This window comes from Oxyura jamaicensis, chromosome 5 (genome assembly GCF_011077185.1).
Source record: "Oxyura jamaicensis isolate SHBP4307 breed ruddy duck chromosome 5, BPBGC_Ojam_1.0, whole genome shotgun sequence".
NCBI classification, from domain to species: domain Eukaryota; kingdom Metazoa; phylum Chordata; class Aves; order Anseriformes; family Anatidae; genus Oxyura; species Oxyura jamaicensis.
Window position 1 is genome coordinate 2,992,715 of NC_048897.1, and position 16,773 is coordinate 3,009,487.

The window sequence follows — 16,773 nt, forward strand, 5'->3', positions numbered from 1 at the left end:
CATCAGCCCACTGCCTCACACCGGTGTAGTAAGCGCTATGACTAATATGCAGCATATGTTGTTTGCTCTCTCATCCTCTCCAGAGGAAGCAGCATATGTGCCAGTGTGTCTTGTTTGATAGGGTTTTCTGCTGCCTTTTTGAATAGAAGTGTTGCTCTGCACTGATGCTGGAGAAAGCAGCTCCAAATGGCACAGACCTTGTGCTCTGAGGGGGAGATGGTGGGGTGTGGGACGGTGCTTAATTCTTGCAGCTGTTCATTCCCCAGCCTCTGAAGAGTGGTAAAGTTTTGCCTGACATACATGCAGGCTTTGCTCTGACTATATAGTGCTATCATGCAGTGAAATCATAACTGGGGTTCTCAGACCAGCACCTTTTGGCAATCACTGTCTTTGCCTTAAGACAGAAAAAAAATTAACCTTTTGAACAAATTAGCAGGCTAGACATCAGGATAGCTAGAGAGCAGATTAAACATTTGGATGCACTTTCTGTGAGTTAGCTAGCAAGGCCCAGCCCCTTCTGCTGACGTCTTTCCTCTCTATCACACATCAGACTTTTCCCAGTGGAGCTGGAGAACAGGCTTCAATGAAAACTGCCTGTTTGCAGCTATATGGAGATTGCAGGCACCACAATCACTATTTCCTCCACCTGACCTGGAGCAGAAACTCCATCATCAGGATAGAAAGGTAGCCTTGTTGCCTAGCAAAGGTGGGATGATTTATCTCTGTCTCTAGATTGGTCCCTTTTCCTCGCTGCACAAGAGAATTGTTTTCAGACTTCCAAGGAGAATGAAGCCAGGCTAGAAATCACAGTGGATGTGTGAGAGCTGCTCTCCCAGGGAAGGGAAGGAGTCACAGGTTTTCTGTGCTTTTTGTTTCTGTGCAGCTCAGGACAATGGTTTTATCTGCCCCAATTATAGCCCTTGGGGCTACCTTAGGGACTGCAACTAGCATCCTTGCACTCTGTGGTCTCACCTGCTTCTGCAAATGCAAGCAACCTGGGAAAGGACTCTCAGAAAAGGACCAAGATGAGGACGTGGAAAATACTAAGCCCAGTGTGCTTCAGCCAGCCCAACAAGTAAGACATGATCTCTTCTTTACTCTGTGATTTTTCTTTAAATACAGAGGGTGGGAATGTAACTTCTCTGTTAGGCTACTCAGCATGTGATTTATACTGCTTATTTATCTGCTTACCAGGTTCAGGATGTAACAGCAGGTTAATGGGAGGAGGACTGAGGGGAGCACAGAGACGGGAGCTGGGTGACCCACAGAATTACTAGAGCAGCTGCCACACTGCCAAAGAGAAAGCTGCTAATGGCAAAAATAGGGGAGGAGGACTGCAAATGCTGCTCAGCTGTCAAGCTAGATCACAAGGGAAATCATTTCCTGAGGGGAGAAGGCTGGACTTTACCAGGTGGCACACAGCATTGTAAAGAGGAGATGACTCCTGCTGGGGTCTCCTGTAACAGCTATTTCTTTGACTCTGTTCACATTATCTTATGGTTCCTGCAGGATAGTTCTCTGTCAACAGCTGGTTTCTTGTGAAAATCATCCCTTCTCCTTCCTCTGCCACTCTAACTGGGGGAATTAACTGAGTGTGAAGTCAAAATCAGGCATTGAAATGATAATAAAAACACTAGTGAGAATCTGGAGTGTGAGGACCGGACAGTCTCAGCACACTGAATTGCTTTTTTACTTACAGTAAGAGCAATGTGATGTACCAGTAATATCAGGCATCCCCATGTGTCTTTCTGTCTTGTTATAATCCAAAAAATCCCATGATTTATTTCTGAGCCTAATGAAAGAGAGAGCAATGGGAATCATAGGACACTTTTGGTATGCTTACTATTGGAAGCTGTCATTCAAAGTCAAATTTTTGACTGATTTTTTCTGGTTGACTATGGTCTTCAGCAGGAGCTATAGCACTGGGCAGTCTCTGAAAGTATTACCTGTTGGCTGTTTCTTTTGGAGTTTTTATGTGCCTAATTCCTTTTCAGTTTTATCTAGCCATTCAACCAAATGTTATGCCTTAGCAGCCAAGTCCAAAGGCCAATGATCCATTGTATAAAGGTCTTTGTTTGCCTTTTAATTATCTGAGGTGCCTATTATTTTTGTATTATTAAGGAGTGTAGTGGGAGTCCTAATTGAACTTCTCTGTAATGCTTATAATTACATTTTCAGTCTCTCTCTTGATACTGCTCTTAGGCTCTTGGTTAAGATCCCTGGCATCCTCATGCTCCTGTTGCAGTTTGTTCTGAGGAAACAAGACCAAGTCTACTAATTGTATTTGTAAAAGCTGGCGCAGAGAAGCATTACATTAGTTTCTATTTACTGGGGATGGGAGTAGGCTCCACTGGCCATGGCTGAACATCTGCACTGAGCTTAGGACTTCTCCAGAAATTGCTGCTAATTCTGAGCATTCATCCACAAGCATGGCCAATACTGGTTTGCATTTTCCTAGGAAAATTTCACCTGCTATCTTCTTCATCTTCTTCAATAGTTTTTGTCTATCTTCTTTGATAGTTTTGTCATGTCCTTTCTAGCCTCCTTTCTTGTTTAACCCATACAAGTGATTTGCCAACTCCTGTATAAAGCGATGTTGAGATTTTACATCTTTACTGTTGAAATGAATGAGAAATGTGTAACTTTGACAGTCATATCACTTTGCATAGCATTTTTTTCTAGCTGTTAGTGTCTGGGACAAAACTACCTACAGATAACTTCTCCACCAATCTTTTCCTACAAGAGATTTGTTGTTGTTGTTGTTGTTTTTAGCTTGAAAAAACTCTTAAATCTTTACCCTAATTCAATCATTGGAATGGACATATTCTTTTACAGAGCGTTTTGGGAAATATTTTAGTAAAGTATTAATCCAGTCTGGAGCTTGTCCTTCAGGCTGTCATCTCTCTTGCACGACTGAAATAACTCCTAAGTCACCATGAAGTCCAGTTAAGCCCTCAAGTCCAATTAAGCCAGCAGTACCCAGAACATCATGGGTTATGGTCCTCACAATATTTCTATACTCATCAAGTTTTGCCTTAACTTAATCCAGTATTTGACCAATACAGAATCAAATCATTCAACCTACCCTCAGTGCATCAGTCTTTCTTGAATGATTGTATGCTTTTAGCATTGTAGACTTTCTAATTAGAAGTATGACTCCTAATGCTACTGTTTTGTTGTTTTGTCTTCTTTTTTTTAAAAGAAATTTGGTCAAATTATAGCAGCTGGATGAACATTCTGTCAGAGAAAGTGCAAAATGTTCTTAGTTTGCATATTCTGTATGTTTAACAATTCTTTCCAATTAAAATAGTTTTGTTGCCAGGAACATGCATTCATTCTCCTGTCACTGATTCAGAATTAGTCTATATTCCTTGAAGGAATGAACCTCAAATTGAGTTCTGAGCCTGTATCTCAGTTTTGTCATCTGTGTCTACATTTCTAAATTGTCCTGTCAGGACTTTTTTCCAACTGCATTAGTACACTGTTATGTCCCAGTCAGTGTTTGGCATACTTAATTATTGAAGCCTGTCAGGGCCACTGATTCTGATAAACAGAGATGACAAAAGAAAGATGAAGCAAGACTGCATTTTATCCACTTGGCATGTCTCCCATGACACTGATGCTTGTATTTGCTATAGATAGAGGCTCCCCATGGGCATGCCCTGCATATTTGAGAAGGAAGAGTTCAAACACAAAGATACATCTACAGAACAATTAATAAGTGCTGTAAATTTGCAAAGTGTCAGCAATGGGTGCAGATTAAACATGCCTAAACACATCCAGCAGTGGCAGCAATCTAGTGCATTGTTTGAGTGATGCTGGGCAGGGACCCAGAAGGGTCAGCTGGAGCCTCCTAGCTAATTTTGTTGTCTTTGCTTTCACACATTTTATGCATAACTGTATGAGTTTTTCTTTATTTAAGATAGCACCGCTGACTTGCAAAGGGAACTTCCATAGGACACTCCTCTGTAACTAGATTAGCAGACAGCACTTGGGTACAGATCTGGCAGCAAAGATAATAAACAGAAGCAGATGCAGTTGGAAGAGGGGGTGGGCTAGTCCCACTGTGCTTGCATATGTCTCTCATCTCTAATTCTGCAGAGCAGACAGACTAGAAGAATATTTAGACCCAGTGGAGCTCTTAGTTGCTGAGTGCTGATGGATTTCCTGACTAAATGTCTGGCTTTTAGTAAGTGGAGAAAAGATTATATTAACAATACCTCACATTTGTATAGTGTTTTTCATCCCAAAGGGTCCCAAAGTGCTTCATGCACACAACTACCCAGGCGTGCTGATCTGGTATGATGCTCAGTGGCTAGTAGGACAGCATCCTTATACAGAGGGCTTGGGAGAGAAAGAACAGCAGGCACTGGCTGCCATGGCAGGTACTTTGTGCATGTTAGGAATCTTTGCAGATCAAAAATGACCTACTTTTTTTCAGGCTATTGTCTAGTTTTTCCTAACATATTTTTTTGGTTGGTCTGTTTTAATTTTGAAGAATAGAAAACTGCACGTGAAACTTGGATGATTAACTTCGAACTTCCTATGTATTTTAGTACTGATGAGGCTCACATCTCTAAAAGAGGGATCTCCCTACATTTTTATTATAGACCAGCACTGTATGACTTACCTAATATCTAAACTCAGCTGAATGCTAGGTGGGGATCTGCACACAGTGATGTGTTTCTTTTTCAACTCCTATTTCAGAGTCCTTGAAATTAGGCAAGAGAAAATGCTGTTATGTAGCAGACTTCCTAAACACCAGCGTACTGGCTATCTTGAGAAGATGGAGTCTCTGACCTAATTAGCTTTTTACCACTGCTAAGTCCATGTAACTGTAGTGCCATGGTCTCCATAAGCAGACTATGATGAAAGAACTACAGTCTAAGACCGCTCTCTTTCTTCAGCTCTGTTTCTTAAGGAATAGGTATGCTCCCTCAGGACATCTGATCTGGGACCACAAAGTCCCAACACAGACAAGTGCCTCAGGGCATCATCTACATTCATTATTAACAGGAAACAATGAGACTAATGAAAAACTTTAATTACAATTACAAATGCTTTTTGGCTGTCCCTCACTCTAAACTTAATGCAGAATAATGGCAGGAAGTGGGGTTGGAGTGAATCCCTCTGCACAGTAATCAACCCAAACGGTAGTTTTACTTCTCCTTTTTGTCATTCATGCTTTGGAAACATTAATAAAATCTGGTGAGAGGGCCAGAGTCATTTGCTAGTCAACTTTTATTCTGTTGATGAATTCAAATATGAATGAATCAGGAATCATTTCAGTTGTGAGAGAAGTCTTTCCTGGGACATAAAGAAAACATGATTGTTACATTCCTCTAAAATATTTTTCATTGTCTGAGGAGAACATAATTCTTTGTGCCAACCTTTGCCCAGTCTGCCTGGGCATTACACCATCTTTCAAGTTCTTCCATTGATACCATGGTCAGCAATCAGCAGGGAAATAAAATGTTAAGAAGTAACTCCGACAAATCAAAATGTCAGTCCCTGTATAATAAAAGAGAACTGTGTGTCTGAGGGTTAGATGGGGCTCTGGTCCTTAGAAACAACAGATGTTTCTTGCTGCAACCAAACATCTGTAGAGGAGTGACTCTGAAAGGACGTACACCAACTAGAAGGGTAACAGATTTGGCAAGAAAATCTGGGCAGCAGCTTCTCTAACCAAAGAAATAATGACAGTAAGAATGACCAAGGGCACCATATTTTCTGCCTTTGTCTCAGCTTGTTTAACAGTGAAAGAATCAGAAGAATTAGTGCAAGGTAATAAACAACATTTTAATTTTCAGTTCAACGTTAAGAAAACGGCAGAGCCAGTCCAGCCTCGACCACTTCTGAAGTTTCCCAACATTTATGGCCCCAAACCAGCGGTAACTTCACCTGAAATTGTTAACTACACACAGTACTCCTTGAAGACAACAGAAGAACCAGTTACTGGAAAACATACTGTTTTGGATGAGAACAGGATGAAGATACAAGTCAATGAAGAGCTTTTTGTTCTCCCTCAAAACGGTAAGAACATTTGGTCTTCAGACTACAGATGGCTTTTCTGGGTGTAGATCTGTAACACTTTTGAGAATAATGTGATTGTAATTAGAGAAATAAACATGGAAATGAAGACATGGGGTGCTTTTCAATCTCTTATCATGAACATTATGAGTTCTATTTTAAGCGTATGTGTTTAATAGAAAGAATCATAGAGCACATCAGGACATTCAGATAACAAAGACATAATTGCAACTAGTTGTTTTTTGTTTGTTTGTTTGTTTGTTTTTGCCTAAAAGTGCAAGAATTGCACCTTGTGTTGAAGAATCTGACTCTTTGGAAGCAGACATTTTGTAGAAAAACATGTATTTAGAGTAAAGTTTTAGTGAGAGCAGTTGCCACATTATGGGTGGAATACCTGGCCAAAACTAGGCAGAGTTGCTCCTTCAGAAGAAATGCTAGCTGTCCAGCAACTGTCCCTGTCAGGGACATCGGCAGCGTTGGTTCAAACTTGTACTTTAGTTTTCTTGCCTTTTTACTTCCACCAGTTCTGTGAGATGGTCTTGGTTTGTTGTAATGTGAAGTGAAACCAAAGGCTGACACCGAAGACATTTTTGCCAAACAGAATTTTTGTTTTCCAGCCAGCCCAAATGGTAGCATGCCAAAGCCTGGAACATAAGATTCCTGGAGCATACAAGAAAATGCAATGTTAATTACATACATCTGGCAGCAAGTCTGGGTTGCTTCCATACTGATTTTTACCTTCACAGCTGTCTTTTTAACAGCATAATTGACTCTTATGGTTACCAAGTTACCACATTAATAAAACCTTACTGAAGATTTGCCAGAGGCACAATGCCATCTGTCATGATTTTTTTAAGCATTTATTTTTTAAAATTGCTTTATATTTTTTATATTTTTCTCCTTCAGGGAAGAGGATTGCCACATGCATCCCTCCACCCTGAGACTTATGAGTATGCAAAAGCAAGGAGTGCCATGAGAAGCAGCTGCATTAGAGGAAAAGACTGTCTGAGCCACATCCTTCAGTGTCAGGAAGAATATTATAGGGTGGAGAGCCTGAAGGATGATGGCTGCATGTAGGATAAAGCTTTACATAAGTGTGTTGGTGTGAGAGCCTCTCTGCACTGGTAATGGCACAAGTTTGCTTCCTTCTGTGCCTGATTTCATAGCTCAAGTATTGCTGAAATTAAGCCAGATTTGTTGCATTCTCCTTTTGGTGCCACATTGAACAGATACGGACCATGGCTGAGACTTCTAGGAGGAAATGTGCTGGTCCCACTATTGTTGTCTGTGTGAGTCAGGATTGACCTTGCAGACAATAGATTTTGATGCCAAAAAGCTGTGGCTTCCCTTTTGGTCTTGCTATTTGCTTCATTTCAGTATGAAATATGTAGCCAGCTTCAAAATCACATGTGGAGAACTGCCTCAAAGCTTCCCAAGCTCATGATCTTCAACCTGGTTAAGTGTTATCTGAATAAATGTCATATTGGCCTTCTGCATGACAAAGACTATAGAGTTAAATTTAAAAAAAAAAAGTTATAGAGTTCTGAATTAATGCAGAGAAACAAGATGCAGTTCACCAATGTGTGTAACAAAACAAACAACAAACCAAAACAAAATGGTATAATAGTATAAAACCATAGTGTAGTTTAAAACAAACCAAAAAAACCCTATATATCTATATAAAACAAGAGGGTAGTTTAAGCACCTTGACTTAGGCACAAGGTAAAAGAGTGAATGTGTAAAGCAACTTAGAGCACACAATGGTGAGGAGAGCAGGAAGCTTGTCTAGGTGCTGTAGAAGACCTGAAAGTGTGAGAAGAGAGAGCAAGAAGGAGATTCGGTGAGGGAAGAAGGAACATAAGTGATATTTCTGCATACAAAGTGCAAACATTTAGAAGAGTTGAGTCGAGACATGGTGGGTTTGTTCTTCTTGGAAGGTGAAGACTTGCTTGCTAATGGGGTGACTTCAGTTTCAGGTGTGGTAAAAGATGTGTGTGTCACGGAGCACTTGAACCCCGAGAGGGCAGCCAGTTGTAACCAGGTCCCTGAACTGCGATACTCCCTCACGTATGATCAACAAAAAGCTGAGCTGTGTGTGGCCCTTCTGGAAGGTAAGGGGCTGAGATCTGCTACTAGTTATTCTCTATCTGGAAGGTACAAGACATCTTCTGATTTTATAGAGAGTTCCCCTCCCACATTAAAATCAACATATTTCCCCAGAACCGTTGGATGTTTCACTGGCAGCTGCATTTGCAGAATAGAAATACCTAGAGATGTCAGTGCTTGAATGAATGTGCAGGGTACGGCTTCGGAACAATCAGTTGCACAGCTCAGAAGCAGAAGCCAGGAACCAGGATGGACTCCTCTAGTCCCAGCCCTGGTACAAAGCAACCCCTTCTTATTTAATTTTTACTTTGGTGATAGGGGAGGGGATCTGCTATCTCCCTCCTCTGTGTGACTTTTGATCTTCAACATGACCCACTCCCTACTGCCTCTTGCTCAGGCCAAGGCAGAAGGTGAGTTGTAGACGCCAGACTTACCCTGTAGGCCCCTGAGGAAGGTCCCTCTGGCATCGCCTGGCCAGGCGGCTGGGCTCTGCAGCACTCTCTGAAGTGGAGACTGACAACCGTAACAGCTTCTCTGCTCAGGGCTGGAGCGTCATCGGTTCCTCTGGGAAAGTAAAATAAGCTCACTGAATAATTCATGCACAGTGCAGATCTCTGTGGAAGCCTAATCAAATCACACCCTCTGAAGTGAGAATTGAATGGGTGCTAAACGGCTGCTGCTGCTGTGGACTGACTGGAGCAGCAATCCCACAGCCTCTGCTGCCCTTCAGGGTGGATGCCCCGGGCTGCCGGCATGGCTCTCCTGCAAGCCTGCTCCTCCCTGGGTGCCCCAGTGCCACCCAAGCTGTGTCTGCTCTGCTCCCCAGCTGCTCTCCCCCAGAAATCAGGGGACTTCAGTTTTCCATGGGGCCTGGCAGCTCTGGAACTCTCCTCAGACTGACTGCAGCAGGGACTTCAGTTTTGCCCACAGAGTCCTGCTGTTCCATGACCCCTCTAGGGAAGGAGTGCTCCTCTTGCTGCACAGAAGGCAGCGTAATTCTCTTGATGCAGAAGAGGTGCGTAAAATGCCATTCTCATTCTTGACTTTTCAACATTAAAGGGATATAAAATTAGGGATCAATGTCTCTTGACACAGATCTTTTGGACTGTGGGGTGGCTTCTGAAGGAGTTATTTACCAGAGGCTGGACAAGCAGAATGTAATAACCCTTAGACATATCCCACCCTGGCCTGCAGGTGTGGATATGTGCCAGAAGAGAGCTCTCTCCCATCTCTGATCCCTATGAGTGACAATCCTTCTTTTAAACCTTTTTAAGAAGCTTTCTTTGTGTGCCAAGGTAAAGGTAAATGGGAGCTCCCTGTTCCTGTGCCATGCTGTGTCTCATCTCATTGCTGCTCTGCATCTTCAATAGAACATATTTCTTTGAACTCAGCTGATGGTCTCCCAAACACCAACAGCATCCTTCTGCAGTGACAGAAGGACAAAGACATTGTGCAATATGAGGAGACCACAGCATGGACTCACGGCTTAGTCTGCCCTTTGCAAGCAGGAACTGGAGTCAGTGTCTATGTGGTTGTTTTATTTTATGACTCTTATGAAATAAGTGATTTAGCCACCAATATTTATGGGCTGTCTTTTATGAGAGGTCCTTAAAGTCAATCCTTCCTTTCCAGCTATGCATGGCAGAATGAGTGGTGACCAGGATGCTGGCTGCCATTGCTACATACTGGGCACGCTGGTGAGCAAGTCTGGCATTGCTGAAGCCCAGACAGAGCTGAAGAAGAAGGTGCTTCACACCCTCTGGGAGGAGGTCTTGCGGTTCCCTTTAACCGAGGAAGAGATGCCAGAGGGGACACTGACTCTCACCCTGAGAAACTGCGACAAGTTCTCCCGACACAGCATTGTGGGGGAACTCAAACTGAGCCTTGCTGACATAGAGAACTCCTTTGGGATGGCCCAGTGGGAAAGGCTAAAGATGCCAGAGAAGGTATGGACTAAGTCTGTGTTGGTAGACCAGAAACTCTAGGGTTTTTTTTGGAGAAGAGTTTTTGCTCTTCCAAAACAGCTGCATGTCCTTGGGTGGGTGGTTCTGTTCATTTGGGCCCAGGTTTAGCCAGGTGATGTGTAACTTCAGAGGTCACTTAGCACTGCTACGTGTTGACCTCACCATTTCAGAAAGCAATCAAAAGCCCATCAACCCAGTCCCTGCATCTACAGCTCCCAGCATGTGTGCCGAAGCTCCCTTTCCCCCTCCCTCAATTACATGACAATCTGACACTGATATCTGCAATTCAAAGTCTACGTTTAGAAGTTACATGAGTTTCTGGGTGGTAACAATGCAGGGAGTGTGGTAGCAAAAGTTCAGTGACCAGACTTTGCCTACAGAGCAGGAAGGAGGGACTCTGCTGTGCTGAGTGGGGTAGGGCACATGGTAGCTAGCAACTGAGTGAGCCCTTAGCTATACAAGTGAAACACATTGATGGGACCAAAATGCTGAACTGAAGACAAGGCGCAGTTGCTCCTCAGCCCAGCAGCGCTATTTGTTCTGTCTGATGTCAAAATATCACCCATTGCACTGTATTTTGTATTATTATTTTTTTATTTGTTTGTGGGCTTTTGTTGTTGTTGATTTGGTTTGGTTTTTGTTTTTATGACAAAACTTGTCTTTCTTTTGTTATCCACATCTTCCCAGTCGCACAGACAGGGAAAATAGGGGAAAGGATTCCAACAGTATTTGAAGTACATACAGGGAGTGCCTCATTTGTATTAACATTTTACAAGCAAATTTCCTCAGGAACCTTTTCCCTGCCATGAACTAGATTATTCTAGCAGCAGCAATATGCTTAACAACATAGCAGCAGGACACTGCTATTGTTGCTTATAGTACATGGCTACAAACAGGTACCTACTGTACTCTGGTATGGCACAAGGTAAGCAATGCAAAATAACACTAGTGTTACTGCTAACCCTGCTATAAAAAATTATTGTTTGTCACCACTGGGGGTGAGAGCTCTCCACTAAGCTGGTCACAGTCACAGAGTAGATTGTTTCTGATTTCTAATATTGCTAATTTATCTGATCACCACTTGAATGCTAGTAGGGCCACCTATTCAAAAAACAAAACAAAACAAAATAAACCTCTGGCAGAGAAAGGGGCAGAAGAAATAAATGGGTGGTCTGAATCAGTTTCATAAAGCACAAGGCTAAATAGGTACCTAATAGCTGTAAGTTCAACTGAGATCCCAGATTGTTGCTTCAAAAAAAAGTCCAAAAAAAAACCTATTCCAGTGTAAGCCATAATAATTTTAATTCCCAGACCAAGACAGACAGAGCTCTCCCTGACCCCTAATCTACTGTAGTATCTGCTTTGTAAACAATACCCAAGAAGCGGCCGGTCCACGGCAATGGTCAGTTTTCACTCATACACCTGATAGAGTCCTGGCATACTGGGTACTCTGGGTACACACAGAAACGGGACAACACTCATGGCTTCTCCAGGCTGACAGCACAAGGTTAACACTAACAGTACTGCTGAACAGTGCCCCAGTTTGAGCTGAGGATGTGCATTGAAAGCTGAATTTGCGTCATCTGGGACCTGAGAGAGCCAACCGTTGCACAGATAGCTTATATACAGATCCTGAATCATTCATTGAGAACCAGAGCGGGAGGGAGTGAGGAAGAGCTGATCAAAAAAGAGCAGCTATTTTTGACAGCATCCATCCAGGAACAAAGTTACTGGGCTTTGTTTAAAGTCTGACATTTCCTTGAAAAGCTGTGTGCTGCAGAATTTTTATTCCTAGCCTCCCGGTATTTCTCCCACACAAGGAAAAGCTCAGAGGGAAGCTTACAGCTAACCAGGTAGTGCAATTAGTATTCAGGAATCCATGGAGTGCTGTGAGCAATGCAAAACATAGATACTGTGGACTGATATCCTTATCTTGTCTTCCTTCCCTCCCACTGCTTTGCTAATTACAGTGATGATAGCGGCTGCTTGCATAGCACCTTCCCTTTTGTGATTTCATGGTGCCTTGCACACGTAATTCACCGATGACCCCCTGATGCCTGTTATCCTCAGTGCACAGAAAGGAAGACTGAAGCTCTGGCAGTTGTGTGAATTCGCTAGGCTGTAGCACAAAATGCTGGTTATAAATTTACAAGGGAAAAAACAAACACAACAGAAAGAGGGAGAAGGAAAGGTACCTGTGGCTCAGTCTCTTCATGCAAAACTCCAGCAGTGACCAACTATTATTACAGGTTTTGGTTTCATGTGGATACAGGCTGGTCAAGAACTTGATCAGAGGCTAAAAAGCCATAAGCACAACATGTGATGTGTGTGTACAATGAGTGTGTACAATATGTGTGTGTGCACGTATGCATTCCCAGCCCCCTGCCACCCTCTTTCTCCCTTTCAACCTTTACTGTATCTATCTGTGCCTGGAGCTACAAGAACCTTAGTATAGCCAAGAGCTATAGAGTGAGACCTGGTGAGATACAGGTTGGATACATAAGCAAAAAGCAGTTTATGACTTGCCTGAAACTGTGCTTTTGTATGGAGGTGGTATTTGGATTGGTCCCTCCATGTACAAACACCTATTCTGTTGTCGTGGACACAGAGCCACTTAAATCTGCCTCTGCTTTTGTGTTTCTTTTCTTTTAGATTCACTTGCATTTAGGTCAGGATTTCTGTAAGTGAAACACATACAAGCCCTTCCTTGCTACCTGAGTGCATGAAGGAAGATTTACTTGTGCTGATGTGGGATTGAATTTCAGGCTTCCCTGCTAATGGCCTCCCACCTGATTTGTACAGGACAAATAAATCATTCAAAGCAGACACTGAGGACAGCCATGCTTTCTGGAGAGTCAATCAACTCACAGGGAGAGTACAGGGGGCTTGTCCTTGCCTGTTGCAAGAAACCCGGTGAAAACTTAATTTGAAATATTTATGGCTCACTTAAAACGGCAAGTGGAGAGCACGGAAAGGGCCTAGAGAAGGGCTGTCTGCCCTAAAGCTTGTAGATCACGCTAAGGAGTCCAAAGGGACTCCATGGCATTGACATCGGCTTTCTGTGACTCTTCTGGGTCGTTAACCACACAGTAAAACAGATTTCTGTCACAAGCTTGCACTCACCAAGAGAGCAGCCATTCCCTTTCGCCCCTCGCCACAGGCCCGCAGCCTCTCCTCATGAGCTCCCGCCAGGCCGCAGCGCCGCCCTCCTAGGCGAGGCCGGCGCGATCGTTTCCCTCCTGCTCTGCCTACGGGGATAACTTGTGCAGAGTGAGTGAAGGGAAGAAAGGTCAGGAGGCTAAGAGGCCAATTGCTGATGGGAGGAAAAGAATAAAATAACAGAACAAATAAGCAAACAAGCAAAACCCACTGCTAAAACAAAACAAAACAAACAAAAAACACCACCAAACAAACAAAACCAAAACAAAAACCCCAAACCATAAATAAACAAAACCACCACCAAGAAAAAACAAAGCATGGCTTCCTGAAGTGAATGCTTGATTGTTCAGAGCATTTGACCTGGAGGAAATCCCACCTGGGCAGCAGGGCCACTCACAGGCTGAGGGAGGACAGGCCAGGAAGGAAGGGTAAAACTAACAGAGGGCTTTAGGTTGTCTGTTGTTTTTTCTAATACCAGGTAAGGGTTAAAGAAGGTTCAACACTGGCTCCAGAGTATGGCTGTGTGGCACAACCCAAGGTGTTTCTTGGCAGTTAGGTAGTGGAACCTGCATCCATGTCTGGTCAGAGCCCCCTCACAGAAATGACAAGTGAATTATGAAAAGCAATAACAAGTAGGGGATATAAATAAAGGACAGCTAGATAGTTTCTCTTAAAACAAGTATCCAACTACTTGCACACAGTTCAGTCCCAAATTCTTTTCTTCTTATTAAATATGACACTAAAAGTAGCTGTTGGGAAGCAGTTGCTTTCCAGCAACAGAAGAAAGAAGTAACCCATGTGAGCTGGGCCTTGCAAGTGAAGGGACCCTCTCAGACATGTTTCTTGGTTTACTCTCATCCCGTTTAATTGGAAAATACTTATGTAGAGATAGAGACAACTCGGTCAGTCTACGACCTTACACTCATTCCCTTGTACTATTCAGTTTTCCTAATGTTACGGCCCAGATTGTATCAAAAATTAACCCTTCCTGTATCTCCATTTCCAGGAGCCATCTACAGGCCATGGAGAGGTTCTGCTGTCTATCAGCTACCTGCCAGCAGCTAACCGCCTGCTTGTGGTGATTATTAAGGCTAAAAATCTCCATTCCAAGCAGCTGAAAGATCTACTAGGAAATGGTGAGTGGAATAGTGACTGGAACAGCACTAAAGAGAGATTATTGTTTCTGCTGTGCCCAGAAAGAAAGTGGGGAGTATGGTATTTGGCAGAGAAAAAAAAAAAAAAAAAGGCTTAAAAATTGAAGAGACTTAATAGTTTTTAAAAGTGAAAACCAAAACCCCCAAGATCATATTCTCTCACTCGGCCTGATTTCATTAGTTAAATTTCCCTTGTTTTCATTCTATTGCATGATCTCTCTCTGCTTCTTCTATAGATGTTTCTGTCAAGGTGACACTGAGGCATCAGTCCTTGAAGCTGAAGAAGAAGCAGACCAAACGTGCAAAACACAAGATCAACCCTGTCTGGAACGAGATGATCATGTTTGAGGTGCCTCATGAGCTGCTGCGTGCCTCCAGTGTGGAGCTGGAAATGCTGAGCCAGGATGCTGCTGGCCAGAGCCATGTGCTCGGCAAGTGCAGCCTGGGCTTGCACGTCACAGGAACAGAGAGGAACCACTGGGAAGAAATGCTGAGAAATCCCAGGAGACAAATTGCCATGTGGCACCAGCTCCACATGTAGGTACACCAAGATTACCGCCAACCAGATTTCCACCAAGCCTCTGAGTATGGAGGAATAAGCTGCATTTCACCTTCCACCTTCCCATCCACAAAGTGGCATGGCACAGCATTCTTCTTAGGCCACCCTCCCTGATTTCCTGCCAAAAGAATGCCTCATGATAGCCCAGGGAATTGTCTGGAAAACGTATTTAGAGGACAATCTCTCACCCAATCAAGTGGTCCTCTGAAACAGGGGCTTGGCTGTCTAGATGGTTTGAATTACTTTTATTATCCTGCCCATTGTCATTTCTGTGAGGTCCCTGTTTCTGTAGAGGAGCAGAGGGAAGCAGAGGAATCATGGAAATTTAAGCTGCTCCTCGGCACCTGGCACTTTTACCCAAGTTCCTGGTGAGGGCTGGCTCCATTATTACAAACATGCAGCAGCCATTTTGCCAGCCACTGTTTTTCATGTTTTATAAGATCTTAAGAAATGAAGATCACAACATTAATGTTGACTTCTGACCCAAAGTAGTAGTGTGAAGGAAAGAGAGAAGCCATGTGGAAGCATAGACCAATTTACAGTAGATGGATATCTAGAAATAGAGAAAACAGAGGAAGAAGAGAGACAGTCAATACTATCATCCTGTGTAACCTTTGAAGCAAACACTGCCAAATAAGAAGTCAAATACTTTCCTTCACTTTTGTCTCCTAGGGTGTCCGATATCTTAGATTTAAGATTCATAAAAATTGCTGAAAGCACTAATGTTTCATGATCCTATGACAGAATACCCGTTTTTTCTGTCTTTCTATAATGTCACCCAGGAAGACCCTAAACATGGACAAACAGTTATTGTGGATGTTACCTCCAAAATCTTGGATCAAATCCTTCTTCTTACTGACATTTTTTCTGTTTGGGAATTTCTGATCTGGAAAAGTCTCAAATATACTAATTATAATCCAGGCAGCATCTAAGACTAGACAAAATAAGTGGGATCATTTCATACCTTAGCAGATGATTGATGGTTTTGGTTTGACAGTTAACTATGACTCTCAAATCCTCATACCAGCATTACTTGAAGAGAACCCTTAAGAGCTGCCATGTATTTCATCACTTCCAGACAGAAGGAATTCACTGACCAGACAGACTCTCTAGGGCTGTTTTTTTTTTGTGTGCACTTTCAAGATTTGACGTGGCTTAAATGTTACTGTTTACTCTCCTTTTATTGTCTAGATGGACTGAAAAGCTGGAATTGGCAGCAATGATGTTATGACCTCAAATGCACACTGCTTGTTCTACCACTTTGTTTCAAGTAGTAGACACAGCTTTGAGGGACATGCATGGGGACAAGACATCTAAAAATCTGAGAACAGAATCATATGGTTTGTAGCACTGAAAAACTCTGAGAACTTTTTTTTTTTTTTTTCCCCCCAAGGGTCAGCTTGACCCTCTATTTATTTCAAAACATTAAGCTAGGCTTTATCTAGAATCCATCCCATTTTGCTGGTTTAGTCAAACAGGTCAAGCAAATTGTCATGTGAAGGATACTACCCTGTAGAGAAAGTGAAAACAACCAGAATCAGTCTCTGAAAACTGGCTGAAGTGCCAGGCACAGCAGTTTATGAACAGAGGGGTGATGTTCAGCTGGAAGCCACTCACTGTTACTGACTGTTATTGGGACCAACTGTGTTTAACATCTTCATTAATGACCTGAACAACAGGATGGAGTGCATCCTCAGCAAGTTTGCTGAGTTTGATCCTTGGAGAAGATCAGAGAGAGAGGGAAAGAAGGAAGGAAGGAAGGAAGGAAGGAAGGAAGGAAGGAAGGAAGGAAGCAAGCGAG

The 16,773-nt window shown here is 42.9% G+C and overlaps 1 protein-coding gene across 2 annotated transcripts; it reads left to right on the forward strand.

Annotated features, from left to right (window-relative positions):
• The first annotated feature begins 528 nt into the window (after window positions 1-528).
• SYT13 (synaptotagmin 13) lies at window positions 529-16,467 on the forward strand. 2 transcript variants are annotated; one of them, XM_035328513.1, is made up of 6 exons: window positions 529-1,075; window positions 5,811-6,033; window positions 8,001-8,141; window positions 9,769-10,082; window positions 14,266-14,395; window positions 14,650-16,467. In XM_035328513.1, exons 1-6 carry the CDS (start codon window positions 893-895, stop codon window positions 14,952-14,954), a joined length of 1,296 nt encoding a protein of 431 aa, XP_035184404.1. In that variant the 5' UTR covers window positions 529-892; the 3' UTR covers window positions 14,955-16,467. The 2 variants fall into 2 exon arrangements, with proteins under 2 accessions (XP_035184404.1, XP_035184405.1); XM_035328514.1 differs by having other exon boundaries at window positions 8,007-8,141.
• Window positions 16,468-16,773: the final 306 nt, after the last annotated feature.